This window comes from Heterocephalus glaber, unplaced genomic scaffold (assembly GCF_053883595.1).
Source record: "Heterocephalus glaber isolate CG9 unplaced genomic scaffold, H.glaber_assembly_v1.0 deba00000594, whole genome shotgun sequence".
NCBI lineage: Eukaryota > Metazoa > Chordata > Mammalia > Rodentia > Bathyergidae > Heterocephalus > Heterocephalus glaber.
In genome coordinates, this window is record NW_028258151.1 from 16,969,672 (window position 1) to 16,992,776 (window position 23,105).

The window sequence follows — 23,105 nt, forward strand, 5'->3', positions numbered from 1 at the left end:
CCTCTAGTGGATGGGGAGCGCTGCAGCCTCGGCGGACCGGGGGCGGGGCCTCGACCGATGGGCGTGGCTGTGCTGTTAGGGGCGGGAGCTGCTAAGGGGTAGTGGTAGGCGGGTTTTTTCTGGGGCTGGGTCTGAAGGGGCAGGATTTGGGTCTGGCTCCGCCCCTGAACAATTACCCAGCCCTGCTCAGAGGATTTGTGGCCGGAAATACTGGGAAGTTGTTTTTCTTTCAAAGGCTAAACAGTCCTTTCCACCCCTTCCCTGAGATTCAGATAGCTAGAGGCTGGTCACCTTGGTTTCCGTGGCTTCCCAGGCAACTGGCCCGAACCTAGGATATCTGCCACTGAACTCCTGGTATATTTTGGTCCACATGGCTTGCTCAGTTATTTTTTAAAATATAAATTCCAGCCGGGCGTGGTGACACATGCTTGTAATCCCAGCATTCAGGAGGTTGAGACAGGAAGATCACTGTGAGTTTGAGGCCACCCTGGACTACACAGTGAGACTGTCTCAAAACAACAACAAAATTTAAATAAATAAAATATAAAATATAGTTACCTTTTCAGTACCGTGGTAATATGGTATTGTGTGCAAGTTAAAAGTGTCACTTGAGTGCTGGGCATTGTGGTGCAGCCTGTAATCCCAGCACTTGGGAGGCCGAGGCAGGAGGATCATTGCAAGTTTGAGGCCAACCTGCACTGCATAGTGAGTTCAAGGCCAGCCTGATTACAAAAAAAAGCAAACATTAAACCATAAGTCTTATTGGAACCCTGAGTTGATTGTTTTACATGTGAGTAAACTCAAACCTGAAGTGGACTGGTATCTACCTCTGACAGGTTGGGGCCCCATCACAGCACAGGGGAAGGAGGGAGGAGCCTGTGGCTCAGGGGCACTGGGGTAGGCCGGAAGAGCCTCTGAGAGGAAGGGGTGACCCCCACACACGCTTGGGAGGGGCCCCCAGTGGGTTGCTGAAGCTGAGTCTGAAGAGGAAGTGAGAGGAGGAGGTGAGGTGCAACAGGGAGGTGAGCCAAACTGGGGGGACAGGGGCTGGCCCGGCCTTTCTGTCCCTTCAGGGACCAGCCCAGTCCTTAATAAAAGAGAGCTCATAGGAGGCTGGGTGAGATACCCTGAAAGCTAATCTCTCTGGCTCCACAGCCAACTTGAGGGCCTGGAACTGGCTGGCTGGGAACCCAGGCCCAGTTGAACAGGAGCTTCTCTCACACTGGCTCTTCCTGCACCTTGCAGCCTGTGGCATCAGGGATCTGGGGCGCCATGGCCCAGGCCCTGGGGGAGGACCTGGTACAGACTTCCGAGCCTCAAGATGACTCCAGCTCTTTGGGGTCCGACTCAGAGCTGAGTGGGCCTGGTCCATATCGCCAGGCAGACCGCTATGGCTTCATTGGAGGCAGCTCAGTGGAGCCAGGGTAAGTGGGGAAGAAATGGAGGGGGTAGGGGTAGGGTGGAGTGGCTCAAGGACTGAGGATGGATACTGAGGGCTGAATTCTGGAGTGAGGCCCAACTTAGAGGGTCTGAGGAGGATCTGGCTGTAGGGACCCAGTCAGGGACTCATCCAGTTCCACCCCCTCAAAGCTCCAAGCGGAACCCCAAGGTGGAAGGGTGGTGTGGAGAAGGCTCCTGCGTGTCTCTTTTATGCCAGCCTCCAAGGGTTTTCACCCATCCCTGGGCCTGAACATCTTTCTTCTTTAACTTCTGGCCCAGGAATCTCAGGTCCAAATCGTAGAACCTACACACCTCTTCCCTTTCCCTTCCCCAATGTACAAACAGGAAAACAAGTCCAGAGTAGACAGAAACTTGCTCCAGGTCACACAGCAGGTCAGAGACAGAAGAAGACTCCTGGCTTCCAGTCCAGTGCTATGTCCAACAAGCTTTCCCTAAGCTGTCTGACAGGCAGCTGGCCCCTCTCCCAACAGACATCCACTCACCCAGGCTCCCCTGATTGTGCTCATATTGTCGCCACATCCTTTCCTGTCCCTGTGACAGTCATTGGCAGCTCTGGGTCACAGGTCATCCCCTGGATTCCCCAGAGATCCCCACAGCCAGATGCTGGGTTCACTTGGGTAACCTGGAGGGACCAGGTGTGGGTTGTAGGAAGTAGCTTCCAGCACCGGGATAACTGCCACGTGCCCCCAGGCCGGGTCACCCCCCTGCAGACCTCATCCGCCAGCGGGAGATGAAGTGGGTGGAGATGACCTTGCACTGGGAGAAAACCATGTCCAGACGGTACAAGAAGGTGAGGGAAGGGTGAATCTGCCCAGACCCCTTTGGCTTCTTCCCCTCTACCTCCTTCCATCCCTTGGCAAAATTTACCCATGGTATGACCCAGTGCCTCCTGCTGGCCCCTGGCTGAGGGGAGCTTGTGCTTGGGGCCTGCCTGCGGGAACAAATAGGCTGCTTAATGGAGACCCTCGGCCTTACCCATAGGTAAAGATCCAGTGCCGGAAAGGTATCCCCTCAGCCCTGCGGGCTCGCTGCTGGCCCCTGCTCTGTGGGGCCCAGGTGTGTCAGAAGAACAGCCCTGGCACCTATCAGGTGAGGGACTTGGCAAGAGTCCCACTTCTCCTGTTGAGTTCCTTGCTACCCAGAGCCCACCCCTACATGCCTGCCCACCCACAGGAGCTGGCAGAAGCCCCAGGAGACCCGCAGTGGATGGAGACTATTGGCAGGGACCTGCACCGCCAGTTCCCTCTGCACGAGATGTTTGTGTCACCCCAGGGTCATGGGTACGAGGCCAGTGATGCCCAGGGGCCCCAGGACCCCACTGCCTAGATGCTTCTGTTTAGCTTCCCCACTCTAGATTTATGTCTTTGCATTTCAGGGGATCCAGCAAGGCCCAGGGGGACGCTGCAGCTTGAGCAGAGGCCACAGAGGGTGGGGAAGGGATGCCTGCAGGGCTAACCTCTAATCAGGTCTTCTGGCACAGACAGCAGGGGCTCCTCCAGGTACTGAAGGCCTACACCCTGTATCGGCCAGAACAGGGCTACTGCCAGGCCCAGGGCCCTGTGGCAGCTGTGCTACTCATGCACCTGCCCCCAGAGGTGAGTGAACTCCATCCTGACCCTCCATTTCTGGTGACCTTGACCCCAGTGATCCTGAGCTCTGAACCCATGAGACTCCCTACCCCACCCCAGCCTCAGGAACTCCAGCCTCAGGAATCTGGGATTCTTTACTCCTAGACCCTGGCCAGTGACCCAGGGCCTTGTAACCACTAACTTCAGTGACCTTCAAGTCTACTGACTTTGACTCCAAGAACTTGGAACCCTTACCTCAATGATCTAGGAGTCTGATGTTTTCACTTTGGCCTTGTGACTCCTGATTCTGAACCCTGTGACTGTGAGCTCTGACCCTAGTGACCCCAGCAATCCAGGACTTTAACTTTAAGACCTTTCCCCAACCCTTGCTCAGTGAAGCCCAACCTGTGACCCTCAAACCTAATACCCTGAGCCTTGTGACCTCCAATCCCGAAAGCTATCGGTAGGCCTTAGTTGTAGAAGAGGAAGGGTTTTGGTGAGAGCTTCCAAGGCACTGAGCAGGTTAGGAATGGCTTTGAGTGCAGGCTCCTGCTAGTGCCCCTGAACCCCTTTCCCATCCTGCCACCCCTCTGGGGTCCCTTCCTCGGTGGGCACTCACAGGCCTGTGCCCTCCCCAGGAGGCGTTCTGGTGCCTGGTACAGATCTGTGAGGTCTACCTCCCTGGCTACTATGGGCCCCACATGGTAAGAGGCTGAGACAGGCACAGGAAGTGTGGGGGCCTGGGAACTGAGGGGGGGCAGAAGCCTGGGGTTTGGGAGAGGAGGTGCTGGGTGACAACAGCCAGCCAGGCTGATGGACATGGCCACAGGAGGCTGTGCAGCTGGACGCCGAGGTGTTCATGGCCCTACTGCGGCGGCTGCTCCCACGCATTCACAAACACCTGCAGCAGGTGGGCGTCGGGCCCCTGCTCTACCTCCCCGAGTGGTTCCTGTGCCTCTTCGCCCGTTCCCTGCCCTTCCCCACAGTGCTGCGCATCTGGGATGCCTTTCTCAGCGAGGGTGAGTGGGGTGCCCCTGTGGCTGGCACCTGGAGCCTTGGGATGCCCTGGGGAGCCAGCTGATCAGCTCTGAGTGTGCTGTGCTTAGGAACTGCCACTCCCAGTCCCTCTGGGGCCTGGGTGTGGTTCTGGAGAAAACAGTCAGTCATGAGTGTAATGCCTGGGAGCCCCCACCCCACAATGAGGCCCACCATAGGAAGGCCAGGCATGGCCCTGGGCAGGGTTAGGGGCGGGGAGGCTTCCCTAGGAGATCAAGGGTAGAAATTGGGAGATCGTAGCACTTGGAATCTAAGGGCCCAGCCAAGATAGAAAGTGCTCCTCAGAGCCTGCAGGCACTTGGCTGTGCACCCTCAGGCACCAGGCCTGGGTGGCTCTGGCAGCCAGAAATACCTGAGTGTGAGATCTTCATTCTGGTGGAGGTGGGGATGGGAGGCGATGGTACAAATTAACACGATATTTATAGAATAACATAAGTACCATGAAGAATAACACAAGAGAGGTGACAGAGAGTGTCAGGAGAGCAGTAATTACTGTTTTTAAAGATGTTTCGGGGGGGCGGGGGCTGGGGCTGTAGCTCAGTGGCACAGTACCTGCCTGGTAAACTCGAGGCCCTGAGTTTGATTCCCAGTACCAAAAAAAAAAAATATTTCTGGGGGATGACTCAGTGGTAGAGCAAGAGCACTTACATAGCAGTCACTAAACCCTATGTTCCATCCCCAGTGTGCAGACACACACACACACACACACACAGAGAGAGAGAGAGAGAGAGAGAGAGAGATAGTGGCGGGGGGGGGGGAGAAAGTCAGCGAAACAGGGCTGGAGATGTAGCTTAGTGGTAGACTGCTTGCCTCACATTCAGGAGGCCCTGGCTTCTATCTCTTATACTGAAAAACAAGATGCCCTGGCTGCCCTATGAAGGAGATCACTTATAGGGGCACAGGTGGAAGCCACTGTTGGCAGGGCCCAGGCTCCAGCTGATGCCGGGGGATGGGCCTGGAGGAGTAAAGTCAGAGAGGTGGGTGCCCAGGGACAGAGCAGGAGGTGCATCGAGGCAGAGCTGAGCCGAACTCTGGGTCTTTGGGACTCTTCCTTGATACACCCTGCCCATCAGTAACCCCTTTGCATTCTGTTCTCTATGTGCTGTCCAAAGGGTGCACCTAAAAATACTAGAAATTAATTAGTACGTCTGTTGAGCACCTGCTATGTGCCCAACCAGCTTTAGGCCCTCCACACAGAGGGAGGACTGCTTGCTGGCTTAGAGCTCTGGCTGTGGTGTCACCATCCATGTGTCTGTCACATCCCCTCCAGCCTCAGACCTCCAAGGCAAGACTGATTGTGGTGGCTGAGCCAATCCCTGCCTCCTCCACCTGAGGGCATGTATTGCCTAGGCTCCCTTTAATAGCAGTGATGACATTAGCAGTGGTGATTGTTCCTTCGCAGGTCACAGTTGTCACTAGGTCTCACTGGCCCCTTGGCAGCTCTTCTCAGAGGATCAGAGGCTGCTAAGAAGGGACTGTGAGGCTCCAGGACTGGTCTAAGGTCACTCACAGTGTGAATGAATGTGTGCACATGAGCACTATGCTGTGGTTTACAGGTGAAAGAAGTTCTGCCTAGAATCTTTCTAGAATCAGAGAGTTGCAGATCCAAACTGGGGTGCCTTGACAGGTATCCGCTCAGCCTTTCCTCATTCCTCCTGGGAAATGAGGAGCCTGAGGCCCAGAGAAGGATCAGTATGAGGGTGACAGTAGCCTCTGGCTCCTGGCAGCCTGCTTTGTCTGGAAGTGTCTGGAGCTCCTGAGACCAACTTGGCCAGTGCAGGCATCTGTACACCCAGAGTGTAGTCTCCCTCAGACATTGCTCCTGGCCTGAGTTGTGGGTGTGGCAGGAGGTAGCAGGAGTGTGGCTGAGGGCAGGTGCAGGTGCAGAGGTGGAGGCCCAGAGATGGCCTCCCAGTGAATGAGCCCTGCCCCACCCCCGGCCTGCAGGTGCCAAGGTGCTGTTTCGTGTGGGGCTGACCCTGGTGCGCCTAGCTTTGGGCACTGCAGAGCAGCGCATGGCCTGCCCAGGGCTCCTGGAGACGCTTGGTGCCCTTCGAGCTATCCCCCCTGCCCAGTTGCAGGAGGAGGTCTTCATGTCCCAGGTAGGTGCCACCTGCTTGCCCTCCTCAATGGCCCAGCCCCTGTTGCATAGCAGGGGAAACTGAGTCACAGATCAGGGAAGCCAAAATGAGAACCAGACTCAGTTCCTGCTATCTGAACTGCAGTGAATATGAAAACCCCAGAGCTCTGTGAGCTTTCTGTGGCTCCCCCAGTAAGGCTGTCTGCAAGTCCCTCAGCCCTCAGCCACTTCCTGGGGGCTGTGTACTGCCTGCCCTGTGGGAACCTCTGGGTTTCCTGCCCCCACTCCAGTCCAGGAAAACTCAATACCAACTGCTCCCCACAGGTGCACAGTGTGGCCCTGTCAGAGCAGGACCTGCAGCGAGAGATCAGGGTGCAGCTGGCCCAGCTGCCCAAGTCATTGCCTGGGCCACCCCCTCAGCCTCAGGCCCGCCTACTGGGGGCCCAAGCCATCTTTGAGGCCCAGCAGCTAGCAGGGGCTCAAGGAGGTGCCAAGCTGGAGGTACCCCGAATTGTGGTGCAGCCCCCAGAGGAGCCCAGGCCACCACGGCGCAAACCCCAGACCCGCGGCAAGACTTTCCATGGCCTCCTGACTCGAGCCAGAGGACCCCCCATCGAGGGAACCCCCAGACCCCACCGAGGCTCCTTCCTGGACACCCGTTTCTGATGGTATTGTGGACTCAATGCCCCCCAATCACCTGAATGGCTGATGCCAGCCCACAAATGGGCACTGCACTTTATTGCTGGGATTTGGTGACTTGCCTCCTTTCCCAGCAAGGACCACACAACGGGGAAGGAGACATTCCCCCACTTTACACACTGAGTCAGGCACAAGGGAGGTCACAGAGTGGGGGCTGGTGAGCTGTTTGGTAGCAGTATTAAAGCCAGCAATGAAGGGGTGTGGAGGCTGCTGGCTGGGCTAAGGGACCCCAGGCTGCTGAGGGTTCCGGAATAAAGTCTGACTGAGCAGATGCTTGGATGGAGGTGGATCAAATGTCTTCCCCCCAACCTTGAATGGGCTGCCCCTTACCCTCCAGCCCTCCCCTCTCCTGGGCCAACCCTGGTCCTGCCCTGGGACACACTGACGCTGCCCACTGGTTTCTGGGGAAGTTGTTTACAAGCAAGAGGAACCAACTATAAGCTGCCTAGCCCCAACCCCTTGTGGGCAGGTAAGGCTTTGTGCCTTGGGGAAGAGGGCTCCCCAGTGGAGGCTGGGCTCCACTTTCCTGGCCTTTGGCCCCTATTCTGCCCCTCCTTGCCCTTTCCCCAGGCTGGTCAGTAATCCCTAAGGTGGGGGGACTGTAACTCAATTTATTCTTCCCACCATGTTCCTGGTCCCATCTGTCAAAGGGAACCAGGCAAGAACAAAGGCCCAGTGTGCCCAGGACAAAGGAGAAAGGCCCTGCCAGCCCTTGTCCTTCCCTAAGCCCTGGTGCACCCCCTCAGGACCGCCACCATGGAAACTCCCTCTCACACTCACTAATTGCCCCCATGGGTGCCTGGGGTGGCTGGGACATGAGCCATTGTCAAGACAACAGGGCTGGTTCCAAGGCAGGCATGTGTCCCCACAGTGCCCATTCCCAGTCGCCCTGTCTCCCTATAGCTCCCCAGCCCGCTACAGGTGTGGAACAGGCAGAGTACCAGGAGCAAGCATCTGGAGCCCTGTGTTTCTTTGGGGGATCACAAGGTAGAGTGTTCAGTGTGCCTGTTGCCACGGCTGTGCTGAGACATTGTCATGGCCCCCAACAGAGCCTGGATCAAGAGTGGACAAACTTGGCCGAAGGTTCAACCCGGCCCCTACCCTTGTAGCACATTAGACAACCCCCATCTCCCTCTGGGCACTCACTTTGGCCTGCCCTCCTAGAGGGGTGCTCTCTCCTGGTCCATCTCACCCCCAATCCTGTGCCAGCTCAGGTCCCAGCCCCACTGTGTGCAGGGCAGCATCTGGGATCCTGTGGGTTAAGACCTAGAGGATTTCCAGGCTCCTCCCCACCCACTAGAACACCTGAAGCTCAATAATAATCCTCTCATGGGGCTGGGGATTTAGCTCAGTGGTTCAGGCACCTGCCGGGCAAGCCCAAGGTCCCAAGTTTGATCCCTGGTACCAAAATAATCATCATCATCATCATCATCATCATCATCATCATCATCATCCAAAAAAAGAGAAAAAAATAATAATCCTCTCAGCTGAAATAAGTTTTATGAATGAATTTTATGCCTTTCTCAGACACACAGCCCCATCTCTCTGCAGGTGGCCTGGTAGCCTTCCCAGAGAAAAGGAGGCTGGGAGTGGTTAAGAGCCCTGTCCAAGGTCACAGTGAGAGGCACAGCCAGCTGGAAGACAGAGCTCTATACCCTCTAGACAATGACTTGGCTCTGCAGGGCTGTCTAAAAGGGGCATCTCAGGCACTGTAGCAAGTGGGACAGAGTCCACATTGCTTCCTGGCCTCCACAGTTCAGTCCTTCTGGGAGACAAGGGGAACAAGAATACCACAGCTTCAGCCCCGGGCCTTTCCATCATGAACTGGATAGGGCAGTGTGACAAGAGAAGGAGTCTCCAGCAGACCCCTCCAGCTAGGGTGGAGTCACTGGACTTGTTACTCAGGGAAGAATTTTCTGGGGTGTCCTTTTGTCTTTCTGCAGTCCCATTATCAGCCATTCCCTTGGAAGCTGAACTGAGAGATCAGAGCAGGCAAGATCTAGGGCCCTCCGTCTGTACACACTTCTATGCACACCTTCTCAGGGGCCCTTCTCCACAGGCTTTGCTAACCACAGCAGCACCTTTGCACTAGTTGGGGAAAGATGCTCTCCCTCCAGGCAGCATGCAGCCCTGCTAGGGTACACAGTATGGCCTTGTGGGAGCTGCTACACAGCCAGGTGCCTCTGTGCAGTGAGCAACCCGCACAACCATATTCAGCAAACCCAGCAGCTCCCTATAAACCTGCTTGGAAAGGGGCTCAGAGGAGGGAAGCAATACATCTAAGAGCATTCAATTTGTGGGTACTGAAGCTGGGACAGGACCTATAGACATGTTACCCTACATCAGTCCAGAGGGTATTGAGGGGGCACACAAAGGAACAGAAAGGGAAACAGAAGCCCACCTTGGATTACCTTGCACATGAGAGAGACGGTGGTGCTCTCCTAAGCTCTCAGAGGCCAGCCTTGGATACCCAGTGAAGCTGCACAGGAAGGGCTCTCTCATCCTCCATGGGCCTCAGTTTTCTCCTGCAGATAATGGCATGAAAAGAGCTCCCAGCCCAGCCTATCATCCCACCTCCCCACCAGGGTCATTGTTATAGCTGTTGCTCAATCTAACTGGGCAGGAGCAGAAGCAATCTCACCTTGCCCCACCCCTATCAGGCCCAGTTTAGCCCTGCCCTCCTGCCCCAAATCCCAGTGCCCTGGGCAGGACTGGAGTTGCCCAACCCTGATCTTCCTCCTTTTCCTTGTTAAACCAAAACTTTTGAAACAGAGTGATCTCCAGAACAAAAGGCATTATCGAGGCATTGTGGATGCAAAAAGGCTAGGTAGCAGGTGGAAAATGTCCACCACATCTAAAAAGCCAGAGTATTTTATAATGACAACTCGGTGGGGAAGGAAAGCATGAATCTTTTCCATTGACTCTCCATGAGCTATGGATAAGAGGGGTGGGACAGTAAGGCAGTCTGTGAGGAGCACCATTGCCTCTTTTTTTTTTTTTTTTTTTTTTTTGGTACCCGCGATTGAACTTGGGACCTTGCACTTTTGAGTCAGGCTGTGGAACCACTGAGCTAAATCCTCAGCCCACCATTGCCTCTTGATTGGCTGGGATAGTAAAACTTCCATGGCACTTCCTGATCCAACTCCTAGGGCTCTAAGGCAAAATCACAACACATATTTAGGAACACAGAAGGGTCTTTTGTTGGATTGGCCTGAAGCTGATAACAGATTAATTTCTCCTTCCCTCTCACCTTTGTAATTAAATTTAGGACATCTCAGAATTTCTCTCTCTCTCTCCCTACCTTTCATTTCAGCTTTATTGTACCTGTCAAACCAAAATTTTTAAAGTGAGGTAGTTATACAGGTTGTCCTCCCAAAATGTTTGTACATCAGCATAAAATTTAGATGAAAAACTTACTTTGCCTTGCATTTTTGTCCAGGTATTTTGAACTAATTTGTGTGTTGCTCATTCTTTATGTTTAAGAATTAATAATAACAAAGTAAATAGCAAATCATGTATTTAGCAAGGTAAGCACATGGTTTCCACTGCGGTCATAAATTCACTGGGCCAGGAGACACTTATCAGGTCAGAGAAATACGGGCTTGTCAGTCATCAGAAAACTGGTAGCCACTGGAGCTGTCACACAGAAATCCAGTCACTCAGAGGCCAGATCTTAAAGGTGTGTCCTCTTGTGAGTCCATACAGGATGCGTCCATAGAACCTGGAATCTGTGGAGTTCTGTAAATTGTCACCTTCTAACCAGACTTGGCCCGTGGGCACTTTGGATACCATAAAAACATCGGCTGAAAAAAAAAAAACATCGGCTGAGATTTTCTGCAAAGACGATATCTGAATTTTGAATGGTAGGCCCCATTGATGATCTAGAACACATCACAACCCCATCAACGTACTCAAAAGCACAATGGGCTATGTAGCCATACTGAATAGTGTAGCCAAAAAGCCGAAAGGTCTTTCCCCCAAACATTGCGAAGCAGCGTAGATGCCTACCGTTGGCCAAAGGTCTATTCCTCAACACATTCAATTTTCAGGGTGCTTCCAGGAAAAAATCGAAAGCACAGGTGGGTAATCCATGGCTTCAGAACCCACTGGCCCAAAAGGACCTCTGGAAGACCCTCCTCAACCAAGACTCAAGGGGCCTGTCCGAATTTTTCTCTCATTATCCACAAGGTAAACACCAGTGCACTGATACCTAGCCACAGTGGGTGACAGGGGTGAAGTACCATGATGTTCTCTGTGCCTGTGCACACATTCTGCCTCGTCTGCCAGGTGTGTGGCCTTGGACAAATCACACAACCTCTCTGAGCCTCACTGTTCTCTGGATGAAGGCAGAGAACCATAACTGCTACCTCAAAATGTGAAGGATTAAGGGGGATGCCACACATGCAGTCCTTGTACACTGCCTGACAAGGTCAAGAAATGTTGCTGATGGGCGGGGTGTGGTGACGCAAAACGGTAATCCCAGCTCTTGGGAGGGTGAGGCAGGAGAATTGCTGTGAGTTCAAGGCCACCCTGGGTTACAGAGTGAGTTCAAGGCCAATTTGGAATACATAGTGAGACTTTGTCTCAAAAAAAAAAAAAAGAAAGAGAAAAAAGAAAGCATTGCTGATATTGCTGATAGAACCACAGAGTGCTCAGACTCCACCAGGCACCCTTCCCAGCTAAGCCTGTGCTACTTATGCATGATTATCCCCACTTGAAGTTGAGGACACTGAGTCCCCAGTGGCCGCTTAGCTCATTAAAGGTCAAAGCTCATGCTCTTTGGATGACATCCATGATTCACCCCTACCACGGTGGGATCTCGAAAACTCAGGCCACACAGGCAACAAGGTGGCAGATCATCTGGGGGTGGCTGCACCTTGTGCCAGGAGCCTGGGCAGTGAAAGGGAGACCCCATAGCAGCCCTAGAGTTTGGTAGGGGGATGTGACTGGGCTGGGGGTTCCTGGATAAGGCAGTTCCCCGCCTCAGAGTCCCTCCAGGGGTAGACAGAAGTGGGTCTGTATAGGCCACTGTGTATGAAGTGGCAGGAAGGGTCCAAAAGCTGCCAGGCCCCTCAACAGCCTCCCCTGGCCAAGGATGCTCTTGGAGATGGGGTGGGGGTGGGGGTGGTATCTGAGGGAAGGATGTCAGGTGGAGGAATTGTAAGGGCAGGACAGCCTGCTTGTGCCACTCAGCCCTATAGGATGGGGAATAGCCCCACTTAAAGCAGAAGAAAAGTGAGTTTTGCTTCAGGATAGAAAGAGGTGCTCAGGTCCAGAAGCCAGAGTTAGACTTGGAAGCCACAGGTGTGATACATCAGAGGAGACGGCGTGAACCTTGTCTCTGGGGGTGCACCTGGGTGGGTGTGTATCTTGGGAACACTGGGTGTGGGTGTAATTGTATGTACCTAGCCCTCTTTGGGGCTTTGGGGCTGGCAGATAGGCAGAGCAAATCTTACAGACAGCCCACCTCCTTTGCCCACTGGCACTCTTGCACCAGGTTCCTCCCTTCCTTCTAGGGGTGTGCAGAGATCCTGGCGCAGGAGTGCTTTGGGGGAGTCTGTGTGTAGCAGGGTCAGGCGCTCCTGGCTGGAACAGTACCCGTAGGGCTGTGTGTGCGGGGAGCTCAGGCTCCAGCTAAGGGACCTTGCCCCGCCTGCCATTCTGCCACCCCACCCCCAGGGCGGCTCTAGTACCAGGCTCCGCCTGTGCCTCCTCTCCCCTACCCCAGGTCCTCGCCTTCTTCCCATCTGTTTTTCTATCCCTTTTCCGCTATGAGGTGTCTCTCTCTCTCTGACAGTCCCTGTCCCTTCGCCCCGGCCCTCTGTCAGGACTTAGTCTGTGTTTTCACAGATCCCTGCGGACTGTCTCTCCCTAGCCAGCTCCGCGTCACATCGTAGGCCATCCAAGCGCCATCCCCCACCCCTGGCCCTGCTTACTCCTGGCTGGGGACAAGGGGGCGGGGCCCTGGAGGTCGGTCCCGGGCCATTCCCGCCCTTCTCTGGGCAAGCACCCGGGGCAGGCGCACTATATAAGGCACTGCCTTGCCAGCCTCGCCACTGTGCTGCCGCTGCCTTCACGCCCGCTCGCACAGATCCCTTCCGAGCCGCTGCTGCCCGCAGGTACCCCGGCTCCGGCCCAGCCCCGGGGGAGCCAGGGAGGGGGGCTGTCGGGCAGGGGCGGTGGGACTGGGACCCTGAGCCCCCCTCCACTAACCCTGAGCACTCTCGCACTCTCGGGGACCCTGGGTGCCTTCTGCTGGAGGGGCTGAGCCAGGGCAACTAGGGATAGGGAAACTCAGGGGTGCAGGACGCTTGGGGTCCATGAGGCAGAAGTCTCTCCTTCTCCTTGGGCTGGGGAGAGGATGGAAAGCCTTGGTCATTTCTCAGCTGGGACAGGATTGAGGAGGAGGTGGAGGGTGTCTCCAGTCCCAAAGCCTTAGGGGCTGGAAGGTGGCAAGGGACCTGGCTGGCCCTGACTCCCAGCTTTGTTTCTCTGTCTCTCAGACTTTCCACTTGCAAGATGGTGAGTCTCCTGTGGTCCCTCCACTAAAGGTCCAAGTCCCTGGGCAGAGGGAGGGCCCAGAAGGCAAATGACTGGCATCCAGGGGCTTAACCCTGAGGGCTGCCCCTTGTGGAGGGCTCGGACCTGTAACTAGCTCCAACCCCTCAGTCCCCACTCTGTGTCACACCCTCATCTGTCCCCCATCAACCCTGGGAAGTGGGCACTGTCAGCCCCTCGATAGTCATTCCACATTTGTTGAGCACCAGCTGTGCACCCAGCACCATCCTATGTTTGGGGACACAGCAGTGAGCCCACAGTCCTGGCCATCAGTAAACTCCCCTGCTAGGAGAGGGTACAGAGGCCCAGAGCCTGGCCCTGGAAAACTGGGATCTAAGCCCAAGTACTCATGTCCTGGCCACAGCACACTGTTAATTACCAAGTGGTCCTCCAATTTCCTGGCCTCATGGGCACCCCAAGAATGGGACAGGGCAGGCACCAGACACTCTCCAGGCCAGGGAACTGTAAGGAATAAGCACCCCTACCTGTATCACATTGGGGCACCCAGTAGCCCCATGTAGGAGTAAGCCAGCCTCTGAGAGGGCAGGAGTGTAGGATTTTCTGCAGTGCCAGGACTCCAGGCACCTAGAAAGAAGGTACTAACCTTCTCCTCCAGTGTCTCACCCAGGGCTGGCTCGTGGTGGGTCTTCAGTGCCTACTTGAGGACAATGAAAGACATTCACTTACATAGTTAGGTGGCAGCAAACTCCACGTTGGCAGGTGGGTCACTGAACCCAGAGACAAATGAATGCCTGTAAGTAATTGCTAGGCTCATTCATCAATTCTTCAGTCAGCAAACATTTATGGAGGAGTTACTGTGTGTCGGGCACTGTTTGGAGTACTGGGCTTGCCTCAATGAAGGAAACAGAGAAAAAGCTCTGCCCCTTCAAGCTAGGGCAGACCTGGTGCAGGATGGTAATCACTGATCCAGTCAGCAGGCTATTGGTTCCTGCTGTCCTACCCCAGGGACCACTCATGACAGTTTACAAAGCACTCCTCCCACATTTTCCCCTGGGCCTTCACCCTCAGGCCAATTCCTTCCTGTCCTGGGCCCTTGAACATTACCCATGCCAGGGTGGGAGCTCACATAGTTGGGAGACTTAATGTACTTCTCTGCCCACCCTGCCAAGTCCTACCACTTCTGCCCCCCTCAGCTCTCCCTGGATCCACTGGGTCCCAAGTGGGACTGTCCCCTGGGCCCCAAGGACCTGAATGGAGAGGAGGGCCCATGGAGAGGGGGCTCTGGCCTACCCCCCATCAGCTGCTTCCCTGGCTCCTGGCGCCAGGATGTGGGCCTGGACTGCAAGGGCTCCCCTGAGGGGGCCGAGGCCCGGGCCTGGACTGTCTACTACTACAGCCTCCTGCAGAGTTGTCTGCAGCAAGCTGGGCTTCCGGAAACTCAGGACCGAAGCCAGGTGCCCCACACAGGTGCTCAAGGGCTCCACGGAGTGGGGTATCCCCGGGGGGCAGGGAGGGATCCTCAGTCCAGTTGCTCCTCACCCTTGCTGAGGTTGGCCCCTTCCCCTGGTCCTGATTTTATCTGAAAACAGAGGCAAAGGACATTTGGTACCAATGAAGTCAGAGGTCTGGGCTCTCCACCTCTCCCCGCACCCCTGCCTTGGGATTTGCAAACCATGTTCTGTGGAGCCAAAGCTCCAAAGTGGCTGTGGAGGCAACTGAACACTGGGACCCCAAAGTTCCTCTCTTACTTTATCTGTTTTATTGTGTAGCCACAAATGATTTTGTGTGGATAGTGGGTTTACACCTAGAATACCTGAGAATTAGAGACTTGCTCCCCTAGTACAGACTGGGAAACAAGCTCACAGAAATAGTGGCCCTTTCAAGGTCACAGAGAATTCAGAGCTCAGGCTAGACCCAGGTCTCCATCACTCAGCCTGAAGCGTCTTCTGGACCAGTTGCAGAGAAAGGGTGCCAGCCTCATGGGGCCAAGAGGGCAGACAGCTCCCCGTCTCTGGTACTCTCTCATCCAATCACTGAGAAGGACCTTGGGGCCCAAGAGTGAGGGTGGGGGGTGGAGGTGGTGGCCAGAGAAGGCAGCAAGGGGAGCCCCTGGTGACCTTGGCAATGTCTCTTCCCCCGAGGTTGCCCTGGTGCTGAGGTGACCTTGTGCATTCTGGGATCTCCCAGCACCTTTCTGTCAGTGCTGCTCGAGGGTGGGGTCCAGAGCCCTGGTGAGTGTGTGCCCAAGTTCCCTACCCTGTCACAGAAAGGGCAGCCCCGCCCTGGCCCAGCCACATCCCAAAATACCCACCAGCCTTGGCAACTGCCTGCATTCCATGGGACCAGCTGCCACACTCTGAATAGGGGTGGGTTCTGGGAAGAACTGTCTCCCCTGAGGCACAAGGGCCAGGTTGGAAGTTGGGCACTGGGGACATAAGCCTTCCCTGGCCAGCCACCTGCCCCCCTCTGCCTACAGGAAACATGCTCCTCTGCCTGTCCCCTGCTTGGCTGACGAAGGTGCCAGCACCAGGGGAGTTGGGTGAGGCGGCCCTGCTGGTCTCCAAGGCTGTGAGCTTCCACCCAGGGGGCCTGACATTCCTGGATGACTTTGTCCCCCCACGACGTGCCACCTACTTCCTGGCGGGCCTGGGGCTGGGCTCTGGCCAGGGCCGGGAGGCAGCAGAGCTGGCCCGAAACCTGACTTGCCCCACAGGAGCCTCAGCGGAGCTGGCCCGGCTGCTGGAGGACCGGCTGCTGATGAGGCAGCTGCTGTCCCAGCAGAGCCAAGTGGCCGTGCCAGCTACCCTGGCTTTCACCTACAAGCCTCCAAGGATACTGCAGGGAGGGGACACCAGCCCGGGACTACGGCTGGTGGAGCTGAGTGGCAAAGAGGGCCAGGAAACACTGGTGAAAGAGGAAGTAGGGGCCTTTCTGCACTCCGAGGCTCTAGGTGATGCCCAGCAGGTAACAGGTTCCTGCCCACCCCGAGGTCTGTGCAGATGCCAGCAGGAGGGACCACTCCTGCTGCTTGGGACCATTCATGGGTCCCAAGTCCTGATGGGAAACTGTCCCCAACTTTTAGCTCTGCCACTGCCCCAGAGATGGGGGAATGCCCTGCCCACTTAGCTCAGTTTACTTTTTGGCACAGTGACATGAACATCTCACCTTGTAGGTACATGGGGTGGTGTCGAGGAGGCCCTTTTCCCCTTCCTGCTGTAGGTGGCGGTGAAGCTTAGTGGCTGGCGCTGGCGGGGGCGGCAGTCTTTGTGTCTCCACCCACGAGTGGAGCTGGGCGCTGTGGTAGACACAGTGCTGGCGTTGCTGGAGAAGCTGGAGGAAGAGGAGAGTGTCCTGGTGGAGGCCATGTGTCCACCTGCCCGGTTGCCCTTTCCAGGTGAGAGCCACCTGTCTCAGCTAGGGTGGGAGCACGCCATGGCCTCCTGGACTCTTTGCTGGATTTAGACCACCCCCTCTTCACCCAGGAAGTCCCTCCACCAGCCCTGAGATGGCTATGCGTATCTGTGCTGTGGTGTGTCGCACTCAGGGTGACAGGCCCCTACTGAGCAAGGTGAGCAAGGCCCAGATCCAGGTAACCCTGCCCCTCAGATCCAAGCTCAGTCCCACTGATCAGATGAGGGCCCTGCCCAGTCCCTGGGTAGAGAGAACAACATCTTTGGGGGATTTTGGTTACCAGTGGAGAGCCTCCTGGGTCTGACACTCCAACTGTCTTAAAGCCCCTCCTACAATAGAGCCCCTGCCCGTGTTTAGCCCTATGCTGGGTACCAGGGTCCAAGGGGCTGTTTTCTCAGAGAGCTCCTGTCCACAAAAGAGGCTGGCCCAGGGATTCTGATAAACCTCCAGGGCCTGGAGCCCTGGTGTGTGTGTGTGGGGGGGGGCCTCCAAGCTGGAAAGCTCAGAAAGCTTGGGATACTCTCTGGGTACCCAACTCTGGGTCAAGCTGAGAGAGAAGCATTCAGCTAAACCAGCAGGGCTCCAGTGGAAGAGAAGCTTCTGGGAGGCACGCTAGAGCTGGGACACACTAGGGTAGCCGCAGGAGCTTGAGCAAGCATGCTTGGCGCTCTCAGGGAGCAGGGACCCCAGCTGAGCCTCTGTAGGGTTGGGTCCAGGGGCCAGATGGCAGCAGCTGGAAAGTCATTTGTGCAGTCTAAATCACAATGGAGAATGGAGCTTCCTGAATGACCAGTGAGGGGTCTGGCCTGGTTCTTGAGAGGTGCTTACGGCAGGGAGACTTCGAGGAGGTAGCCCTGGGAGGGGTCCTCCTGAGCCGGAACCTGCCTAGGTGGTCTGCGGCGTAGGTCGCGGGGATCGGCTTCTTCGGCACCAGAACTCTCTGCCCAGGACGCTGGAGGTGGGGCTGGCTCAGTGTGGCCTGAGCGAAGCGACACAGGTGGTAGCCGTGAGGCAGCGCGTCAAGGAGGCAGCGGAGGCCGTGCTGGCTGCGGTACTGGCCTTGGAGGCTGGCCTGAGCGCCGAGCAGCGCGGCGGGCGCCGGGCTCGCACTGACTTCCTTGGTGAGCGCTGGCGTGCAACGGGCGGGCGTGCTGGGCGCCGGGGGCCGAAGCCGAGGCCGAGGGCCGTGCGCGCTGAGTCTGCATCCTTCGCCCGGTCCAGGCGTGGACTTCGCGCTGACAGTGTCCGGCCGCGCGCTGACCCCGGTGGCCCTGGAGTTGAACAGTGGCCTGTGCCTGGAGGCGTGCGGCATGCTCGAGGGGCTGTGGGCTGCGCCTCGCCTGGGGCCGGCGGCTGAGGAGGCGGCCGCTGCGCCGCTGGTGGAGACCATGCTCCGGCGCTCGGCGCGGTACCTCATGGAAGGAAAGCAGCTGCTGCTGGTCGGTGCTGGCGGCGTCAGCAAGAAGTTCGTGTGGGAGGCGGCTCGCGACTACGGGCTCAAGGTGGGCGGGGCCCGGGGCGGGACCGGGCCTGAGTCGCAGCCTGAGTGGTGAAGTGGCTCCGAGTGGGGCCTGCAGTGAAGGGGCAGCAGGGGGCCTTTGAGGCCGAGCTACTGTAGCTGAGCCAGGGGCCGGCGTCCTTGCTAGGGCGGGGCAGGTTTGGATGCCTTGCTTTGGTTAGGTAACCGGGCTTCTAATTCTCTAGCGGGGCACAGAGGCCTCTATAGAAAGGAAAGCTGAGGGTAGATGGCCTAGGATAGGCAGGGGACAAGGGCGATGTTTAGGGTTAGTTTTAGAGCCCAGGTTTTATTTTTGTGGTGCTCGGATTGAATCTGGGACTTTCACATTGAGCTACATCCAAAGCCCATTTATTATTATTACTATTATTATTATTTAAATTTTGAAACAAGGGTCTCGCTCAGTTGCTAAATTGTCTAGGCTGGATTCAAACTTGCCATCCTTCAGTCTCCCAGATGCTGGGATTACGGGTGTGTACTACCACGCCTGGCTTAGAGCCTAGTTTGTTTTTGGGGGGAGTTTGAACTCACTATGTAGCCCAGGCTAGGCTTGAACTCCTGGCGATCCTCCTGCCTCAGCCTCCCAAGTGCTGGGATCACAGACAAATGTGCACCACCATGCCTGGCCATTTTGTTGTTTTTCTAACGGGGGCAAAGTTTTACATTTATTAAGGATAGGAAAAAAATAAGAGTAGGGGGGAAAACAAGCTCTGCACAGCAAGTTTGAGCAGAGAAAAAAATAAAAATACAAAAAACACCCTACAGCATAGGGTGGGCTATCATGAACAGGCACAATACCCGAACCCAGGTTTTAAATGCTGGGTTAAAGGGCCTGGCTCTGTACTGGGCAAAGGGCAAGCATTTTGAGGTTGAATTCCTGACACTGGGCACCCAGGGCCCACAGAGAGTGCTGGGAGCACCTTACAGATCCTCAATCAGGTTTACAGCAGTGGCTTCCCATTATAGAATCTGGATCAAACTAGGGGAGTAGACGTTTTGATCCCTATTGAACAGATAAGAAAACAGCTGGGCATGGTAGCCCACGCTTGTGATCCGGGCACTCTGGGAGCCTGAGGCAAGAGGATCACAAATTCAAGCCCACCCAGGGCAGTTTAGTGACTCAGTGAGACCAGTCCCCAAATAGAAAAGGGTAGGCAGGGTATAGCTCAGTACAAAGGCCCTAGGTTGAATCCCCAGTATTGAGAAAACAAAAACAAAATCTGGGACCTTTCATGCTGGCCCTAGTCTACCAGTAGCCTCCTCTCTACTCTCCCACAGTGTCAGACCCCCTGGAGAGCGCCCTCTGGGCTTCCGCTCTCTGCCTCTTTGCCCCCACCTGGCATGGTGTGCTCTCTAGCTGGAATGCCGCTCGCTTCTGACACCAAGGGTAACAGTGCAGACAGCCACCTCCCCTCCCTCATCAGTGGCTATCTCTGCCCTCGGTGTCAGCTGCTTTGTGTCTGTGCTCCCCAAGCGGGCCACAAGCTTTGAGGACCCAGAGCCCCACAGGAATCTTCTGTGGGTACCTTCCAGTGTCAGAACTTTCTGTGTGACTGAAGACCAAAGGGCCAGTCCTGAATCCCACCCCCACTGGCTTCACTGAAGCCCTGTCCTGCTGAATGCACTGCTGAGATCTCACCACCTCGCCTTGCCCTTTCCCCTTGCAGCTGTCTTTCCTGCCTCTTCTTTCCTCTGACTGATGCTTATTTTTCCACTCCCAGTTTAGCACTGTCTCCTTCAGGATGCTTTCCCTTTCCACCCCCAGGTTGGGATAGGGGTCCCATTTAATCAATCATCAATATTTAGTTGGGAGTGGTGGCGCATGCCTGTAATCCCAGAACTTGGGAGTCGAGAGTTTGAGGCCACCCTGGGCTAATAGTGAGTTCAAGGCCAGTCTGAATTATAAAGTGAGACCTTAACGTTTCTTGGCCTTTTGGCTAAGATCAAGTATAAAGTGAGACCTTGTCTCAAAAACACAAGAAATCAACATTTATGGAGCAGCTAGCATTTATGAACCATCTCCCCTGCGGGCCAGAACCATGTCCTGGGCCCCATCCTGTCTCCTCTGCACCCAGAACCTGCTGACCTGGGTGTGCTGTCCTCCTGTGGTTTCTGCAGCTGCACCTGGTGGAGTCAGACCCCAACCACTTTGCGTCTCAGCTGGTGCAGACCTTTATCCACTTTGATGTGACGGAGCACAGGAAAGATGAGGAGAATGCTCGACTGCTGGCAGAGTTGGTACGAGCACGCGGCCTACAGCTAGATGGCTGTTTCTCCTACTGGGATGACTGCCTGGTGCTCACAGCCCTACTCTGCCAGGAGTTGGGCCTGCCCTGCAGCCCTCCAGCTGCTGTGTGCCTGGCCAAGCAGAAGAGCCACACTCAGCTGCACCTGTCTCACTGTCACGGCCCACCGTGGCCTGCACCCTCCCTCCATGCTGTGGCTTGCTGCCCTCTGGAGAGTGAGGCAGATGTGGAGAGGGCTGTTCATCAGGTACCCCTGCCAGGTGTGATGAAGCTGGAGTTTGGGGCAGGTGCAGTGGGCGTGCGGCTGGTGGAGGATGCACCACAGTGCCATGAGCACTTTTCTCGGATTTCCCGGGACTTGCAGGGTGAGGCTGACCATCCAGGCATTGGGCTGGGCTGGGGCAATGCCATGCTGCTGATGGAGTTTGTTGAGGGCACTGAACATGATGTGGACCTAGTGGTGTTTGGCGGGAGGCTGCTGGCTGCCTTTGTCTCCGACAATGGCCCCACGAGGCTGCCTGGCTTCACAGAGACAGCAGCCTGCATGCCCACGGGGCTGGCACCAGAGCAAGAGGCACAGATGGTGCAGGCAGCCTTCCGCTGCTGTCTGGGTTGTGGGCTGCTTGATGGCGTCTTTAATGTGGAGCTCAAGTTGACTGGGGCTGGGCCTCGGCTCATTGAGATCAACCCCCGAATGGGTGGTTTCTACCTTCGGGACTGGATCCTGGAGCTCTATGGTGTGGATCTGCTGCTGGCTGCTGCGATGGTGGCCTGTGGTCTTCGACCCGCCCTGCCCACCCACCCCCATGCCCGTGGTCATCTGGTGGGCATCATGTGCCTGGTGTCTCAGCATCTGCAGGCACTGAGTTCCACAGCCAGCCGAGAGACCCTGCAGGCTCTGCATGACCAGGGCCTACTGCGCCTCAATCTGCTGGAGGAGGCCCTGGTGCCTGGCGAGTATGAGGAGCCCTACTGCAGTGTGGCCTGTGCTGGGTCCAGCCCTGCTGAGGCCCGCCTCCGCTTGTTGGGCCTCTGCCAGGGCCTGGGCATTGACGGGCCCAACTACCCAGTTGCTCACTTCCTGTCTCATTTCAAATAGCACTGGAGCCGGGGTGGGGGGCAGGGATGAAGTGCTAGGGGGAGGGGGCCGTAGTGCCCTCTACTCCCTGGTGCCCTCCCTGTCTCTCTCCCTATCACCCCACTCTAACCCCAGCCTGGCCTACTCCCATGCCTCAGGTTTGCTCCAGAGTAGCAGGACCATTTTGACACCAAATCCTCCTGGGCTAAGGGCCATAAAACAAGTGTGTGTAGGAAGCCCTGTTGCCCTCTCAAAGGCTTCAGTCTGGTCCACAGCTGCCCTGGGACTCTAGCCCTGGAGAAGTAGCAGGAGTTACAAACACTGCCATTGCCCACCCCAAATGGGAGTGGACCCAAACCCAGGCCCTCTCTCTACCCTTCCAGGTGTGTCTCTCTTCCTGCCACCTACAGTTGAAGAGAACCTTGATGGGCCTCCAGCCTTTGACAAATCCCAGGATGAGCTGAGATTAAAATCCTTGTCTTCTTGTCCATATCCTAGGCTACTTCTAGAGTCCACTGAAAACTTCTGGCAATGCTCCTGTCTCAACTGGCCTGAGCAGTAGAAGCAGGTGGCTTGTGGTCAGGAGTGATTGCCTCCCCTCACACCTTCACACAGATGCTATTGCCCCCATTCTCCAGATGAGGAAACAGGCTCAGAGAAGAAAAGTGTTTGTCCCCAAGGTCATATCACTGTGGATATAGACAGAAGGGCCAGGGCCAGGTTCCCACATTTACTAAGTCTTACATGTCTGCTCAGCTTCTAGGCCCTTCACCTCTCTGCCCTCATCACAAGCAACTCCGAGACTTGTGAACACTCCTCCTGTGCACCATGCACCTTCACCAAGTTTCAGTGCTTTGGCCTCTGAAACATCTAACAAGCATTGGCAGAGGGTGTCTGCACCTAATTTAGGGAAGCTGCTTCAAGAACTGTCTCTGTACAGCACAGGAACAGTGGACAGCTCCCCCAGCATCCCTCCTCAAATAAAGGTTTATAGACTAGTGAAGTGTCTGGAGTCTGGAATAAATTCTTGGACTGGACAGCTCCAGGTTCAGCTAGTTGGGGTTAGGGGTGGGGGTGCTTGGGATGGGGAGAGAAGTTGAAGAGGACATGGGAGGGGATTTCTGTAGCATCTGGGGTTAGGGGAAAACCACAAAATTGGCCAGGCCTCTGGGCTGACCTTTGTCAGGACCCTGTCCTACATCCACATCATGGCCCAAACCTAAGGATCTCCTTTGGTGGGATTACAACCTGAGGTCACATCCAAGGACTCAGCCTGCAGTCCCCCGAGTTCTGTCCATGTGAGGTCATGCCCAGCCTACCCTGTGCAACTGGAAGGCACATCCAGACAATCCCCAAGAACCAGAACTCAACCAAGGCCTGGTCTAGTCCAAATCCATCCCCCCACCCCCGCTCCACCAGCCCCATCTAGCATGAATCCATGCCCAATCTAAAGTCACAGACCAAGTTTTGC

At 55.8% G+C, this 23,105-nt stretch overlaps 2 protein-coding genes and 1 pseudogene across 4 annotated transcripts; 2 read left to right on the plus strand and 1 right to left on the minus strand.

Annotated features, from left to right (window-relative positions):
- Positions 1 to 882: 882 nt before the first annotated feature.
- Tbc1d10c (TBC1 domain family member 10C) lies at positions 883 to 7,136 on the plus strand. 2 transcript variants are annotated; one of them, XM_087205036.1, is made up of 10 exons: positions 883 to 1,004; positions 1,246 to 1,424; positions 2,152 to 2,251; positions 2,443 to 2,550; positions 2,635 to 2,741; positions 2,942 to 3,056; positions 3,668 to 3,733; positions 3,859 to 4,048; positions 6,033 to 6,187; positions 6,490 to 7,136. In XM_087205036.1, the coding sequence occupies exons 2-10, from the start codon at positions 1,273 to 1,275 to the stop codon at positions 6,829 to 6,831; spliced, it is 1,335 nt and encodes a 444-aa protein (XP_087061162.1). In that variant the 5' UTR covers positions 883 to 1,004; positions 1,246 to 1,272; the 3' UTR covers positions 6,832 to 7,136. The 2 variants fall into 2 exon arrangements, with proteins under 2 accessions (XP_087061162.1, XP_087061163.1); XM_087205037.1 differs by having other exon boundaries at positions 1,002 to 1,022.
- A 3,192-nt stretch (positions 7,137 to 10,328) lies between these two features.
- Positions 10,329 to 11,031, minus strand: LOC147829522 (mitochondrial inner membrane protease subunit 1 pseudogene; annotated as a pseudogene).
- A 1,873-nt stretch (positions 11,032 to 12,904) lies between these two features.
- Positions 12,905 to 22,637, plus strand: Carns1 (carnosine synthase 1). Of its 2 annotated transcripts, XM_013074893.3 has the most exons (10): positions 12,905 to 12,983; positions 13,368 to 13,386; positions 14,577 to 14,850; positions 15,525 to 15,614; positions 15,860 to 16,347; positions 16,603 to 16,777; positions 16,866 to 16,951; positions 17,684 to 17,915; positions 18,016 to 18,296; positions 20,429 to 22,637. In XM_013074893.3, the coding sequence occupies exons 2-10, from the start codon at positions 13,384 to 13,386 to the stop codon at positions 21,653 to 21,655; spliced, it is 2,856 nt and encodes a 951-aa protein (XP_012930347.1). In that variant the 5' UTR covers positions 12,905 to 12,983; positions 13,368 to 13,383; the 3' UTR covers positions 21,656 to 22,637. The 2 variants fall into 2 exon arrangements, with proteins under 2 accessions (XP_012930347.1, XP_004852296.1); XM_004852239.4 differs by lacking the exons at positions 12,905 to 12,983; positions 13,368 to 13,386 and having other exon boundaries at positions 14,349 to 14,850.
- The last annotated feature ends 468 nt before the right edge of the window (positions 22,638 to 23,105 follow it).

Bases quoted from the DNA above. Each gene is read 5' to 3' on its own strand.
- Tbc1d10c (XM_087205036.1), top strand. From the start codon at position 1,273: ATGGCCCAGGCCCTGGGGGAGGACCTGGTACAGACTTCCGAGCCTCAA. The intron at 1,425-2,151 runs GTAAGTGGGGAA...ACGTGCCCCCAG, and splicing joins GGCAGCTCAGTGGAGCCAGG to GCCGGGTCACCCCCCTGCAG. The intron at 3,734-3,858 runs GTAAGAGGCTGA...ACATGGCCACAG, and splicing joins GCTACTATGGGCCCCACATG to GAGGCTGTGCAGCTGGACGC.
- Carns1 (XM_004852239.4), top strand. From the start codon at position 14,526: ATGTACTTCTCTGCCCACCCTGCCAAGTCCTACCACTTCTGCCCCCCT. The intron at 14,851-15,524 runs GTGCTCAAGGGC...TCTTCCCCCGAG, and splicing joins AAGCCAGGTGCCCCACACAG to GTTGCCCTGGTGCTGAGGTG. The intron at 16,348-16,602 runs GTAACAGGTTCC...TTCCTGCTGTAG, and splicing joins CTCTAGGTGATGCCCAGCAG to GTGGCGGTGAAGCTTAGTGG.